General features: G+C 34.5%; 1 protein-coding gene across 1 annotated transcript in view; it reads left to right on the top strand.

Moving 5' to 3' along the window:
• The window catches only part of LOC306842597 (voltage-dependent calcium channel subunit alpha-2/delta-1-like), a gene marked incomplete at its 3' end in the record, with an annotated part of 99,302 nt that overhangs the window by 44,252 nt on the left and 38,624 nt on the right, over positions 1-16,426 (top strand). The window contains exons 8-17 of the mRNA XM_079373552.1: positions 1,536-1,605; positions 1,745-1,795; positions 2,088-2,187; positions 9,723-9,881; positions 10,644-10,748; positions 11,625-11,703; positions 11,878-11,927; positions 12,048-12,131; positions 12,218-12,295; positions 14,322-14,402. Of these exons, the coding sequence (XP_079229678.1) occupies positions 1,536-1,605; positions 1,745-1,795; positions 2,088-2,187; positions 9,723-9,881; positions 10,644-10,748; positions 11,625-11,703; positions 11,878-11,927; positions 12,048-12,131; positions 12,218-12,295; positions 14,322-14,402 (857 nt within the window). The remainder of the gene's footprint in view (positions 1-1,535; positions 1,606-1,744; positions 1,796-2,087; positions 2,188-9,722; positions 9,882-10,643; positions 10,749-11,624; positions 11,704-11,877; positions 11,928-12,047; positions 12,132-12,217; positions 12,296-14,321; positions 14,403-16,426) is intronic.

Raw genomic sequence — 16,426 nt, 5'->3', positions numbered from 1 at the left:
AAGACTGGGGCCGTCAAGCTTCAACAAGGAGCATCATAAAAGAGGTCCATATAACTTCTGAAGCCATACAAACACTTCACTTGTGTGAGGAGCAGATCAAAATTATTCACTGGAAAGCTGGATCATTGAACAATTGAACTGGAGAAAACCAGATCATTGAACGTTGAACCAGGTTGACTCAAAAGAATGGTTCATTCACAAATATTTCTCTCTTTTATGAATGTAGCATGAATATAATAAATTTATTAATTTGCTAATTATTATTTTTTTTACATTTAAGCAGCGTTTCTGTTAATTGACCCTCCTTAGGATAACAGTAGAGGAGAGTACAGGGTTTATATATATATATATATATATATATATATATATGAGCTTGAGTTTGAGTTTATATTGTACTTTTATTTGATACCTACATGTGATTCAGCTGTGTAAGGCACTATATTTTCTATTTTAAAAAGTTTTAATTGAAAAATGTCTTGTTTGTTCGTCTATTTCACTGAATATAGTGCACAAATTTGTCATGCTGGTCCTCATTCACTTTTATTATCTTGAGAGTACGGCCTGGTATAGTCTTCAGAAATTCATCTTTTGTATTCCATTAAAAAAAAAAGTCATACAGGTTTGGAACAACATAATTAATTAAATTTGTTACATTTATATAGCGCTTTTCTGGGTACGCAAAACACTTTACATAGAAGAATCTCCTCAATCACTACCAATGTGCAGCATCCACCTGGATGATGCGACGGCAGCCATAGTGCGCCAGAACGCCCACCACACACCAGCTTACTAGTGGAGAGGAGACGTGATGAAGCCAATCAGTCTATGGGGATGATTAGGAGGTCATGATGGTCAGAGGCCAATGGGGAAATTTGGCCAGGATGCCGGGGTTACACCCCTACTCTTTTTCGAAGGACATCCTGGGATTTTTAATGACCACAGAGAGTCAGGACCTCGGTTTAATGTCTCATCCGAAGGACGGTGATTTCTCATTTTTGAGTCAACTATTCCTTTAAGACTGTAATATAATAAGATGTGGGCTCCCAACTATTGATTGTCTCCTTATAGATACATATACGCCTATAAAATATTGATGTTCTTGTAAACTTCAATTCATTATAGTTGGCAGAACACTGGTCGATTAATTTGTTGTGGCCAAATCGCAGTGTCTCAGCCTATCTGTCGGCACTTACAGCTGCAATCCACTCGCTAAATGTCAAAACGTGGGATGCCATTTATGAAGAAACACGTCTTGTTAGATGTTCAGCTGTGATAGTCACAGATGAGCACCCTCATTTGCACCAGGTTATTTTCTCCGTTAAAGAGAAAAATCGAAGCTGAAATTCTACTGGGGCCCTTTTTTTTCCACGTCGGCTCACTGCAGTCAATATAAACCACAAACCACCCCCCACCGGACACAGAAACTGGTTTCTAGCGAGGCTTGCTGATGTGCTCACGACAGAGATGTGACAAATCAGATGGAGTTTGGGATCAGGGGTCACTCATATTTCCATGTCCTTTCTCTGTCCATTTAGCGTCCCCTTGGATGGATGCCAGGAAAACACCCAGTAAAATCGACCTGTACGATGTACGCCGGCGACCTTGGTACTAATGCGTATTTCTGTGTGTGCGCTTTGAATTCTTTTTCATTTGGTCCCTTTTTTCTTCAACCTTCATTTCTTTGTTCTCTCAGTTTAAAAATCTCGTTGAAAGAGATCCAGAGCATGTCTTTCTTTGTATCCAGGTATGTTCAAGGTGCCGCGTCGCCCAAGGACATGCTGATTCTTGTTGATGCGTGAGTATTATGTGAATGTGCTTTTTAAATTATGAATATTATAATATTTTAATATGCATTTAGTCTTAGATGCTGTGCTGCAGATATATATATATATATATATATATATATATATATATATATAAATAAAGAGAGAGAGATGTATGTGTAGATATATTAACATACCATTTATTTAAACATTGTTGCAATTGAGTGCTTTTATTAGGGCTTGAAGGAATAGTTCACCCAAAAATGAAAATTCTGTCATCATTTGCTTATGAACTGCCATTGTGTTTGTATTGGTGGGTTGCAGGAGTGGAAGTGTATCTGGACTGACCCTTAAACTGATCCGAACCTCTGTCAGTGAAATGCTGGAGACACTTTCTGATGATGATTATGTTAATGTTGTCCATGTAAGTAAGATCACATGCTACTGTATGTGTGCACACTGCAGATTTTTGATGTGACAACCATAGGACTCATTCTGGTTTCTGCAATGGTTTACAAAGTAACATTGCATTTTCTCATTCTGATTTTCACATACATTCCCATACTTTTCCGAGTATTTCTGGAGCATTGTTTTGCAGCAGTAGTTTTTCTAGGATGAGTCACTTTTGTTGTAATATTCCTAATTTGTAATTCACTTTGGACAGCACCCATGTAGCATCTGCTAGATGAGTAGCCTACATGTGAATAGCGATACTGGTAGCAACACTTTGGCATCTCGTCACATTAAACTAGTTCTGTTGACAAAGGTGTTGTTTTCTTTATAGTTTTTAAAGGAATAGTTCACTCAAAAATAAAATGTACTCACTCTTAGGCCATCCAAGATGTCGATGAGTCTGCTTCTATATCAGAGCAGATTTGGAAATATTTAACATTACATCACTTGCTCACCAATGGATCCTCTGTAGTGAATGGGTGCCGTCAGAATGAGAGCCCAAACATCTGATAAAAACATCACAATAATCCACGAGTAATCCACACCTCTCAGTTCATCAATTAGCATCTTGTGAAGTGAAATATATCTATCATTAAGACGTTTTTTAACTTTAAACTGTTGCTTCCCGCTGTCCATAATATTGCTTTCTCCAGAGAAAAATTGTCTTGTCTGAACCAGGAGAAAAATATGCACAAATCAAGCATATTTACAAGAGAAAGTAATCCAAAACAGTTCAAAACAAATACACTGGTGGATTTTGATGTGAGAGGACACATCACATTTACTGGAGGAAGAGTTATTATAGATTATGGCGCTTTAACTTTAAATAAGTGATGGTTTAAAGTTAAATCATCCTAATGATGGATTTGTTTCACAGCTTTTCACTTCACAAAACATTAATTGATGGACTGGAGTCATGTGGGTTACTTGTGGATTACTGTGATGTTTTTATCAGCTGTTTGGACTCTAATTCTGACGGCACCCATTTACAGCAGAAGACTGATGTGATGCAAATGTTCTCCAAATATGTTCTGATGAAGAAGCAAATTCATGTACATCATGGATGGTCTGAGGGTAGGTAAATTTAGATTTTTGGTGGACTATTCCTTAACAAATTAATAATTTGTTATCATTTTCTCACCTTCATATCATTTAAACCCCATGTGAAGTTTGTTCTTCCAAGAAAGATACATTTCAGTTGAGCTGTCATTATCCAAAAAAGTGTAGCTTCACTGCATTAGCAACTATGTGGATCTAATAAAAGTTATTTTTCACTGCTCAGAGTTTTGAGGGTTGCAGAAAGGGCTTGTCACTTCCATAAAAAAGAAAAATGTGTGTGTAAAAAACAAACTGCGTGTGTACTGAATGGGATTAATCGCTCAGAAAAGTGTAACAAGCGTATTTAGCTGCAGCTGTACAGTAAAAATGGAACAAGGCGTTACTCTGAATTCAATTTAAAGTGAGGAGTTTCTAGAGTTTGTAGGTTGCAGGTTGCTGTGTGATGCAACAATGTATGTGTGTGTGAGACAGGGAAAGAGAGAGAGAGAGAGAGAGACAGAGGAGTTGTAATGAAATATGGATCTGGCCGCAGTTTGCCACTTGAAAACAGCCGCTTAATGAAAAAGGCTGCTTCTGGGCTCTGTGTGCTGAATTGAAAATGGCTGGACAAAGTGAGGGGAAGAGATCAGGCTGAGTGAGAAAGAGAAGGCCAGAGGAAAAGGGAGGAAATTGCTATATATCATTCCTCTTGGAAGGAACCTCCAATCCATCTCGGCTAGCTGATCTTTTACTCGGGTGCTGCCAGTTTTGTTCTCAAACTTTCCTATGTCTAAACCCATAGGGGTCATTATTTCTTAAAGGAGTAGTTCAAACAAAAATTAAGATTTGCACTCGTGACTTTCCAAACCTGAGGTGATTTTTTTCCATGCTCTTTTCATTTTAATTACATAAAGTTTTCTAGCTTAAAAAATGAAGCCCAACAAACAATAAAATGGTACATATGCTGTATTCCAAGTGTCCTTGAAATATGAGAAACGTAAGTTGAAAATCTTGACATCATGCTGATGAATGATTAATTTGAGTCATATCATTAAATGACTCTAATTCAATTCACATAATTGGATTTATTCACAAATTGCACTGATCTGTTTCTCGGACGGCTCACTTCAGGAGAAAATTACTGTGAATAATAACTTGAAATATGTTTGTATGAATTCAAAAGACTTGGAATATAGTGCATAAGCCGTATGGACCACTTTTATGATGCTTTTATGTTGCTTTTGTGTCCTTCAGCTTGAAAGCTTCAGTCCCCATTAATGTAACTGTATGAAAAAGAACACAAAACAAGTGTCATACAGGTTTGAAATGAACAATCACGCTCAGTTTTTGTTCTCAGGGTGATATTACCTCAAAAACCATGCTTGGCATCCCACATTTTTTAAATCTTCAGTGAATAAAGTTTGATTTATTTATTGTTTTCACTTCTCAGAGGATTTTGAGTTTTTCTTGCATTGGAGAATCACTGTTCCGATAAAGGATTAGCTCTGTGAGATCTGTCAACAGGATTCGCTTCAGGGAGCGTATGCCAATGTGAATGTAGCAGCGTTTTGTTATGTGTGTGAGTTTGCTGGGGTGTATTTGAGTGCGAATGCATCAGTTGGATACCCAAAGATCAAATTTGGAGTGTGTGTTTGTACAGATCAGTAGTTTGAGAGCATCTGTGGTACTGTAGTTTTAAATAAAAGGGCTTTGTGGGCATTGTGTTGGTTGAATTTATAAATCTATAATTTTATAGAGAGTTGATCACCATCAGTCTAAACAACATGTGCTATAAATATGGTAGCTCTTTAGTTTATGAATGAAGAAAGTGAGGAGTATTATGATCAATAAACAGTTTTATGGCTTTAGCAATGCAAGACAAATAAAATTTCAGTTGTAATTAAGCCTCCTTCATGAACATTTTATACATTTTGCCCTTCTATTGCAAGATATATTATGCATTCCTATCAAGTTACAGTGAAGAACAAGACTTGGAATAAAAATATTTTGTAATGCAGGGTGCGTTTGGAATTTAATACTAGTGTGCTGCTTACTGCATACAGTACATATGGACAGTATACACAATATATGCCTGTTATTGGTGTATATATGTATGTGTGTGTGTGTGTGTGTGTGTGAGTGAGTGAATGCAGCATGGGGGTTCTCGACTGTCTCCTACAAACAAATGTTGCTCATTTTAACAAGGCTTTGTAATACGATGCCACATACACAGCCACTAAAGGCTCTTATAACAATAGATCAAGGATTTCATAAATCTTCATACATTTTTGAAAAGCCAACTGAAGGAAATTATAAGATTTTGTCTTTTGATCATACAGTATTTGTGGGCCAATAATGCAGTCGGTTACACATAAGATCATAAAAATGGATTTGGGCGGAGAAAAATGGAGGAACAGAATTTCTCATCTATTTTCAGTGTACCAAAAATGAAAAGTGATTAAAACAGACTAGATTTCACACATTGCATTGCATATTTAATTGAACCATTTTTAATTAAACCATTATTAAAGCAAATATTTAACCTGTTAATTACGCTGCATGAGCCATAATTAATTAAATCCATAATTAAAATATTTTTAAGGCTGAATCAAAGTAGGTGATACAAATGCATGCTTGCTTCTTTCATAGATAATGCTAAATTCAGCCTTTTGTCTTAATGTAAGAGCTGTAATCATTATAGATGGTGCATATCCATGCAAATGTGACATTTATAGAGAGGCGAGACGAACGAAATATGAAATATTATGATAAAACAGTCTGCTTCGCTGGTCAGCTAAAGTGTCTCTAATTTCAGCCGTTGTCCAAATAAATATTTGATTAGTTGTTTATGAAGGCAAATATTGGATCAAGGTTATTGATGCTCATTAGGGCTCTGCTGTGGCTTGTGTGAACGGTGTGAATTGTTCAAGGATATTACCCGATTCATCATTTATATTGACTCATCTGTGGGGCTCATCTATATTTTCATAGGAAATGATTGACTTGTGCAGTTGACCTGCAGCATGACAAACAATTTGAACAGTGAACATAAGATTACAGGTTTAAATTGGTCCCTAGAGGTTGCTCTGGGTTAAAGAGGTGGATTTCATGCAGGAAACGTGTCCCTTTCCCTGGTTGGAGATGACGAATGGAATAAGATTCTCGGTTTATGAATCATCCCCACACATACACACTCTGTACAGGGTTTACACCCTCTCTACAATAAGAGTAATCTATATTGGAAAGAAAAATTGCAAATGTGACATTTAAATTCTGCTTCTAATGCTTTTGGAATCTCTTTAATATCTTAATTGTTTCTCCTATACAGCAGTGAGACTAAATGGAGACTTTTGCTTCTGCTTCTCAGAATTGTCAAGGTTTCATTTTTAAGGTTTCAAAAGAGATTTTAACCAGGTCTCAAAGGTTTTTTTTTTTTTTTTTTACATTTTTCAGCATATCAAGTCAGTTCATTTAATAGCTGTTTATTTCCACTGTGGTCTGGAATACTTGATTCTGGTTGATCATGCACAGTGGTTGCTTAATTATTTTTGCATTTATTTTTGTATAATAATTTGTATCACTCCATGCTCTCTTTCTTCTCACATATTAAAATAAATTCAATATTTAAATTCAATATTTTAAATACAAGATAAAATCAATATTTAGTTTTAATTTACTATTTAAGTTGAACTTGTTCTAACTATTTGTGAGAAGAAAAATAGTGTGAAATGTATCACCTGCCTTGATTGCGGCCTTTTCTAATAAATAAATAAATAAAAATGTCAAATATTTTAGCCCAGGATTATACTCTAATAATAATCAAATTAAATTTCAATTATTTAATAAACAATGCAATATATCAAGAAATGTGACATTTTTATGCTTCTTAAATGGCTACTTAAAAACTTAAAAGAAAATATTTATTTAATTTTGTGAATTGCCATGTAATATGTAATTATTCAGCATAATCCAGAATTTAAATACAAATAAAATATTTATTCTGAAATATTTTTGTTTGATATTTAAAATATCAAACAGTTAACATTTTAATTATTTAATAATAATTAAATGATAATTATAATAAAAATAATTTTGTTAAAACATTTTGTCATTTTTCCCAAAAGGGTGGATATTTATTTTCCTGTAAATGCTAGTTAATGTTATTCAATTGAAAGAAGACAAGTTGACAAAAAGATTGAATCTGAGATTTGCTGATAATATAGCATGATGACAGATTTACAAGCATTTTTCCATCAAATTAGTAAACACCAAATTAGATAAAGGGGAATTTTTTTTATGAAGGGTCCTGATAAATACTGTTACTATTTTTATTTCACCATAGGACTTTTCGAAGAAGCAACTGAGGAAATTTTAAAGCATAAATGAAAACTCTTTTAATTCCCCTGAGCTGTGAACGAGCAATCCCAAGCAATAAAACGTTCCTCTGGGGAGAGCCGTGACTCGACAGAACTAGAACGTTCTCGTTATAATCAAGAAGCAGTCTACACCGTGAGTGTGCGCCGTCTGCTGTGTGTAGGGGTCTGTGTATCATCAATGTGTCCTATTCCTCTATTTATAACCCGCCGTATGCTGAGAGCAGTGAGTCACGGGGGCCTCCGTGGCGATAATTCCGAGCATTAATTAAATATTCAGTCAGCGCTAGAGCGACTAATCGAACCATGACTCATCGGTTCATTCAGCAGACACTGTGACATCCAGCCCATTCAACAGAGCACAGACACCTGATCACACAATTACATCAATGAGGCGCACGTCTCTCTGTGTCCGGCCAGAAATTCAAAGTCGGGAAGCCTTTTGAGTTGACATGAATGAACAATAAGAATCGGATTATGAAAAACTACACTATGGTAAACACGGGAGGTTTGAAGGTGTGTTCTGCTTGCACTTGCCACAGGAAGTGCATCATGTGCTTTTTCACGTCCTCGGGGAGAGCTGGAGATATAATAATCATTTTAATTTTAGCATGAGCTTTCACATACCACCTCATTAGCTGTAATGGTGCCGTAATTGACTCACACCTGTTAATCATTCCGACTTTTCACATTGTTGGGGTTATAGGAGGCGCCGTCCCTGGGTAAGGTACAAATTGGTGTCCAATTAAGCATCAGAGGAACCTTTTTTAGAAAGAACTGTTTGATGTATTAAATAAACTATTAACTAACTTTAATTAAACTAGGATAACTAAAATTATCCTAGCATGAAATGTTACTAGTTTTAAACACAGGCAGTGTCTTGTTTCCCCTTTAAAATGGTGAAACTATCTTCTAGTTTTAGTTGCCAAAAACTTGTTTTATTTTTTTGTTTAGTATTTTTTTAGTATTTTTACTCTCACCGACCAACTTTTTTCCTTTAGTAGAAATAAAATTAAAAAAAACGAAGAAACAAACAAAAAAACTCTACACAGAGGTCTTCAGTTGTGTGTGTGTATATATATATATATATATATATATATATATATATATATATATATATATATATATATATATATATATATATATATATATAAATTAATATTAAATTATATTTTAGTAAAAACATTTTTTTTCTTATTTGTAAAAACTAGTTTTAATTGACTAAAACATGTTATTATTTAGTATTTAATGTTTCACTCTCACAACCATTTTTTTTTTCATTTATTAGAAATATGTTTATCAATAACTAAACTAAATAAAAAAGGATGATTTGGGTCTTACTCTTCTCAGAGGTTTTTAGCTTCTTTAATATTGTTTCATTATTTTAATATAATCTATAGAATTGGTATTCAATTAAATTTTAGTAAAAAAAAAAATCAATGTTTTAATTACCAAATACATTTTTATTATTATTTTGTTTTCTTTATTATTTCACTTTCAACTAACTAGCTTTTTTTATTGGGAATATGTTTATTAATAACTAAATTTAATAACATTGGGTCCCTAACTCTACCCCCTATATTTTATTTTATTTTATTTTATTTTAGAGTGCATCTATTATATCTATAGCTCTATAGCTTTAAGTGACTTAATTTCTAGACTTGTTCGTGGACTATTAGAGTTTGCGGTATACTGTTTTTCCTTCTTTTTTCCTCCCACATTCATTCTCTCTCTTTTTTCTCTCTCTCTTTCCTTCCTCTACCCAAGTCTATTTTCTTGTTCTCAATCTCTCAAGCTTTGAAGTAACAGGTTCACAGGGGTCAGCCGCAATAAGTGACAGAACACAGAGAGCCCTATCTGAACAGAAAATTAGAAACTTGTAAGGGTATCCAGCTTGTCGGCTCAAATTATTTTCATCACTGTACCACAGCACATGCGCATACTCACAAACACCTGCAGACATTCTGACCCCAGTATAGAGATCTTTTAAGTCACACAAACATTTGTTGTGATTCTGAAAAGCCTTGCTGTGAATGAGCAATGAGAAGACCAATGATTTTTAATTTACTGTATGCCTCTCTCTCCTCTTTTTCAGTTCAACACAAAAGTGAATAACACAGCATGTTTCGACCACCTGGTTCAAGCTAACGTTCGCAATAAGAAGATCTTAAAAGACGCAGTACAGAACATCACAGCCAAGGGCATCACCAACTACACCAAAGGCTTCGAATTTGCCTTCGATCAGCTGTCAAATGTATGAGTTTTTGCTGTTTTGGGGAGATTTTATATTGAAAATGTATCTATAAAAGTATTCAGTCTTTCGTCTCAGTTTCCAGCAGCCTTAAAATCTTCACTTTGTGTGATTTCTCTTCATGTTGGCTGAAGAGAATGTCTGTAATAATGTATAAGCTTATTTCACTCTGCATCCTCCTTTTACCTGATGTTAAAATACTGTAGAGTCTGATAAGTACAGTTTAAATGTTATCTTTCCCTTCAGTCACTGATGGATTCAATCATAAGCTGACTTAAGGCAAGAAATATGCTACTAAGCCACAAGTTGGAGGCTGAACTCCTGGAATCACCTCTGCTTAGTAATATTTATTTACTAAAAGGGTTAAAATGGGGCAGTCGTGGCCTAATGGATAGAGAGTTGGACTTATAACCCAAAGGTCGTGGGTTCGAGTCTCAGGTCCGGCAGGGATTGTAGGTGGGGGGAGTGAATAACCAACACTCTCAATACCACGACTGAGGTGAGACCCTTGAGCAAGGCACCGAACCCCCAACTGCTCCCCGGGTGCCGCAGCATTGGCTGCCCACTGCTCCGGGTGTATGTTCCCTGCTGTGTATACACTTGGATGGGTTAAATGCAGAGCACAAATTCCTAGTATGGGTCACCATACTTGGCCACACACCACTTCCCTTTCCCTTTGCCTAAAAGGGTAAAAGTAGTATTGTTGTGTTCTGCTGACTTCTGCTGGTCGCTATATGTAACTGCATATGATTGTGCTTATTTCAGCCAAACATCACCAGAGCAAACTGCAACAAGATCATAATGCTGTTTACTGATGGAGGCGAGGAGAGGGCAGAAGAAATCTTCAGCAGATACAACATTGACAGAAAGGTCTGTGTGAAGCTGGATTTTAAAGTTTGTAATGAGACAAATTTAATTAACACCAACTTGTTTGTGACTATTACAAAAAACAAAACAAAAAAAACATATCATGGTTACATTTCAAGCAATTTAATTTTAAATAAAGTAGATTTTTACAGTATTGTGAAGATTGATGGATGGATAGATGGACTGACTGACAGACAGACATTTTTCTTTGGGGAAATTAAGATCAGATTTCCCTTATATTTTCAAAATGTTTATAAATCTTTCCGAAGGTTTTTTTTTTTTCTTTTCATTAATCTCTATATCTGTTCTCATTAATATATTACAGACTTTACCACTGTACAAAACAAATGATGAACATATAACTATAGTGCACAGAGTTGAATTAAATCATAGAAAGTACATAGAAGTACATTAAAAATGATAATATATATATATATATATATATATATATATATATATATATATATATATATATATATATATATATTAGTAGCTCCTAAAAGCAGGTTTGATATATTAACCTTTAGGGCTGCCAATCATTTTTGTTAATATGTTTTTAAAAGAGTACACTATTCTTATAATGAAGTAACACTTTTGTAGGAATTGTTGGTTGGAATTGGTACTAAATAAATCATAAGCAATTTCTCCAAACATTTAAATGAAGATTTCAATTATTATATGTAGTGTTTATTTTATTATGCATTTGCACACATTATTTTATACTTATTATTTACACACATTTTATAACACATTATAGTACATTGTTTTGAGGGGTGCCAATTATATTCATTCATTCATTCTTTTTATTTTTTGTTTGATCTTTTTGGCATAATACAATAACGGTGGTCTGAATTCGTACACTATGCTGTTGGATTGTAGGTGCGTGTGTTCACATTCTCTGTGGGTCAACATAACTATGACACCGGGCCAATAAAGTGGATGGCCTGTGCTAATAAGGGTAAGTATTGCTCAGTCTGTGTTTGCCCCCTAGTGGCAGTAGCACAAAAATAATTCTTACCTCTCACAGCCTCTTTAGCAGATTCAGCACTGGATTGCTAAACAATATATATATATATATATATATATATATATATATATATATTAAATATGATAATCCATATATGTTTTCTAGGATATTTCTATGAAATCCCATCCATTGGAGCCATTCGCATAAACACACAGGTCTGTAAAGTGCCAAAGCATTTCAAATGTGACTCATTTGGTTAGATAGTCATTTAGAAGTATTTGAAGGTTCAATGATGACCACCCATTGATTGCATTTTGTTGTTCACTCTTGCATAGGAGTATCTAGATGTTTTGAGCAGGCCGATGGTCCTTGCAGATGCCAAGCAAGTGCAGTGGACCAATGTGTACCTGGACGCTCTGGTACAGCCCCTTTTTTTAATAAACATCATAGAAATTGTGAAAGTGCATTGTGTTTGATTGTTTTTGTGTTCTCTTCATGACCTCAGGAGTTGGGCCTAGTCATCACAGGCACGCTACCTGTGTTCAACAAGACCAAATCCAGGGAGGGTGGATCTGGAAACCAGGTCAGGTCATTGTTTATCTTGATTTTCCAGTTGAGCTCCCAAGATAAATAGTTTGGAAACCCTCGCAAATTCTTTATTTGTATTACTTTTCATAATGTTTGTATGAAAGTGAAATAGTTAAGGCTGTGGAATGGGAATTGAACAATCTAAACAAATCTATTTCAGATACTTCATAGTAAAACGGGTGACCAACCAGGAAAAAAAAATATAAAATCTTGAACATAAATTTATACATAAAATGTAGATATATTAAATCCACATACACTACCATTCAAGTGTTTAAGGTTGGCGAATTTTTTTTTTTTTTTTTTTTTTTTTTTTTTTTTTAATTTTTGAAAGAAGTCTATTATATTGCCCAAGGCTGCATTTATTTGATGAAAAATACAGTAAAAACAGTAATATTGTGAAATATTATTACAGCCACTGAATAAAATATAAAAAAGATAATTGCAAGTTTATATCTGTTACATGTATGATCTGTTTTAGTTTAGTTTCTATGTCTCTGTCTTCCTGCCTCGTTTGTTTCCATGGTTTTTGATTAGTTAGTTACACACCTGTTTTCTGTTCCTCCCTGATAACGTTTAGTATTTAAAGCCTGTGTTCTCCCATGTTCCTTTGTCTGCTATTATTCTGGATTTACGTTTGGTTGTGCCCTTCTCAGTTATCTTGGATTATTAAAAGAAAACTCTTTGATTTGGACTCTTTCGTCGTGCGCTTTGTCTTATACACACCAGACCCTTAACAAATTCTCACAATTAAATTTTTTTTCTCAAAATTCTCACAATTGCGAGTTATAAAGTCAATTCTGTGGGGGAAAAGTACTGGTTATATGGTTAATTTTGTATAAATATGACTGAATAACTATTGGTAAAATTGAATCTATATGTACTGTAAAAGGTTTCTTCTTTCTACATTAACAGCAGCCTATATAGAAAATGCAAAGATTATATCTAGTGTTGTCAATCGATTAATCGCATCCAAAATAAGTTTTTGCTTTTCATATGTATGTGTACTGTGTATATTTATTATGTATAAATAAACACACATACATGCATGTATATTTCAGTAAAATATGTGATTTTTATATATTAAATATATTTATTTATAATTATATGAATAGAAATATAGACATGTACATTTTTTCTAAATATATACTGTATGTGTTTATGTGTGTATATATATATATATATATATATATATGTGTGTGTGTATATATATATATATATATATATATATATATACACACACACACACACAGACACACTCATTATGCAAAAAAAAAAAACTTTTATTTTGGATGCGATTAATCATTTGATACCACTAATTATTTCTGATATGTTAACTCATGTTGTTAAATTTAAAAAAATAAGTGTGTACATATAATTTAAAATGAACACAGGTCCTTAAGTGCACAAACAAGAACAATGTTTCAAACTGAGCGGGAATAAAGCATTCGATTGAACACAGACCAGAACACCAGATGCGTCATTAACAGGCCCAATACTCTAATAATAGCCCAATTCTTAGAACAAACTACTATTTTTGTCACGTTTAATGGGAATAGAGCTACTACTGACGCAAACGTGTAAACCTTATTATCTTTTGAACATATTAACCATGCGGACAGTGACCTTCTCAGGAACACTACAAAAGTAACAGATACAGTAATAAATACAGTATCTTATCCTAAAGTTTCCCAGTTGGGGGTCAAAGGATCCGTACATTGTTTGTCCACTAAACCGCTGCCGTTAATTTCCACTCCCCAACTGCGTCAATGGCTTCTTTGATAAAGTTAATATCATTTTCCAGTATGGATGACGAGCACTGAGGCCGTTTAGATGCGATGCTCTACACCCTCACATAATGTCATGGTGGTTATTTTTGCCCAAATGCAACAGTTTGTGTTGTTGTGAAATCTCATTCAAGGTTTTATGCTTTCCAGGTATAGTTTTGCCTCATATTTGTTGGTAAATGTCACCCCATTGCATGTCAGAGGGGAAACTTTGTGTTTTTGATCTTCTTTTAGCATCAGAACCAATTGATTTTAGGAGTGATGGGGGTGGATGTGTCTCTGGATGATATCAAAAGACTGACGCCCCGCTTCACAGTGAGTATCACAACTATTACCATTTCAACTCAAATACCTTCAGCATTTCATGAGGTTTGTGTTCCAGTCTAATAAAAAAAAAAAAAAGTAAAAAGAATAGCTAACCTAAAATGAATATTCCGTCATTATTTACTCACCCTTCAGTCACTTGAAACCCAAATTGTCCAAATCCACTTTTCTTTTGTGAAACAACAAAGATATGATGAATGTTCACACTGTTTTTTTATATAATGAATGTGAATGAGGACTTGAAGAGAAGCTCCAAAAATAACAAAAAAGCATAATAATATAATCATACAAAAGTCTTAATTTGCATGTAATCTTCATGTACACTTCTGTTCAAAAGTTTGGGCTCTGTAAGGTTCTTTGAAAGAAATTGCTTTTATTCAGGAAGGACACATTATGGAAGCCCGTTTCTGCCACTGAATAAAAAAATTAAGGCAATTGCGACTTTTTTTTATCTCACAATCCTTTTTATCGCAATTGTGAGTTTGTATATGCAATTCTGACTTTTTATCGCAATTGCGACTTTTTATCTCGTAGTTCTGATTTTAATTCTTTTCAGAATTGCATGATATAAATTCGCAATTGCCAGAAAAAAAGTCAGAATTGTCCCAGCAGGCACCGGACGTCTATATAACGTCAGGTTAACGTTGGACATGACGTCGGTCAGACGTTGCATTTTGGTTGAAAATGAAAATCGGGTTGATGTCAATTTGATGTTGACTTAACGTTGGATTTTTGGTTACACAACCTAAAAACAACAAAATATCTAAGTCAGCTGACGTCAGTATTGGACATCAATTTATCATTGACATTAAGTTGAATATACATTGAATTTTGGTCACCCGACGTCGCAACCGAAATTTAAGCAAATATCAACGTCTTATGACGTTGTGTACACACATAGCGGTAATGGGCCTCCATATTAAGTTGATCAAAAGTAACAAAAACATTTATAATATTGCAAAATATTTTTATTTTTAAATAAATGCTGTTCTGCTGAATATTCTATTCATTAAAGAATCCTGAAAACTATTTTCATAATTTTCATAGTAAGAAATCTTTTCTTGAACACAAAATCAGCATATAAACATGATTTCTGAAGGATCACGTGACACTGAAGACTAGAGTAATGGCTGCTGAAAATTCAGCTTTGCATCACAGGAATAAATTACTTTTTACGATATATTAAATTATACAACAGTTATTTTAAAACGTAATAATATTTCACAGTTTTACCGTGTTTTGATCAAATAAATGAACATAAGAGACTTTGAAAAACAATAAAAATCTTACCAACCGCAAACTTTTGAACAGTAGTGTAGAATAATATCTGAAGTGTCAGACGTGTCGCGCCAGTTTGATGTCAAAGACAGGCTTCAAAAGACATAGTATATAGCGCCTGAATCACATGCACTAATTTTATGGTGCTTTTATGGTACTTTATTCTCAGATTTGGTGCTTGACAGCCCTATTTGCTTTCATTGCATGAGAAAAAAAAAAATTGAGAAGAAAGAAAATCTGGTTTTGGGACGACGTGAGGGCGCGTAAATGGCGACGAGTTTTCATTTAGCCTGAACTATTCCTTGAACGCTACATAATTCAATTTATAAGAGAACAAAGCGAAGCTCATGTGTTAGATGTTTTCTTTGCGGACTCTTTGAGTCTCTGTAATAAGAATAACACGGCACGCATAAGATAAATGCGCTATTGTTCTGCGGTCTGCCGTCTTGCGGTTTCGCCTCCTTACAGTAAGATCGCTCTTAACAGGACGTAAGCCCTTGTACATTACATCTGTTTGTACTTACATTTGATTTGTAAATGGTTGTGATTTTCTGTTAAGCTCAGAGGAATGTTTCCAGATGAACCGACACATTTGATTAACGCTAAGTGCTCGGGGTTGATTGACAGCTCGGGTTGGTGTTCTCGGGGGATATTAGACAGTACCCCGCTAGTGAGGGATTAACCGCCACATCTCGGAGGAACCAGGCCTATTCGGTCCAAGCAGGGATTTGGGTTTG

Source organism: Barbus barbus (genome assembly GCF_936440315.1).
Source record: "Barbus barbus genome assembly, chromosome: 23".
Taxonomy (NCBI): Eukaryota; Metazoa; Chordata; class Actinopteri; order Cypriniformes; family Cyprinidae; genus Barbus; species Barbus barbus.
Note: the sequence above shows the minus strand (reverse complement) of the source record. Positions and strands in the feature narration are given on the sequence as shown.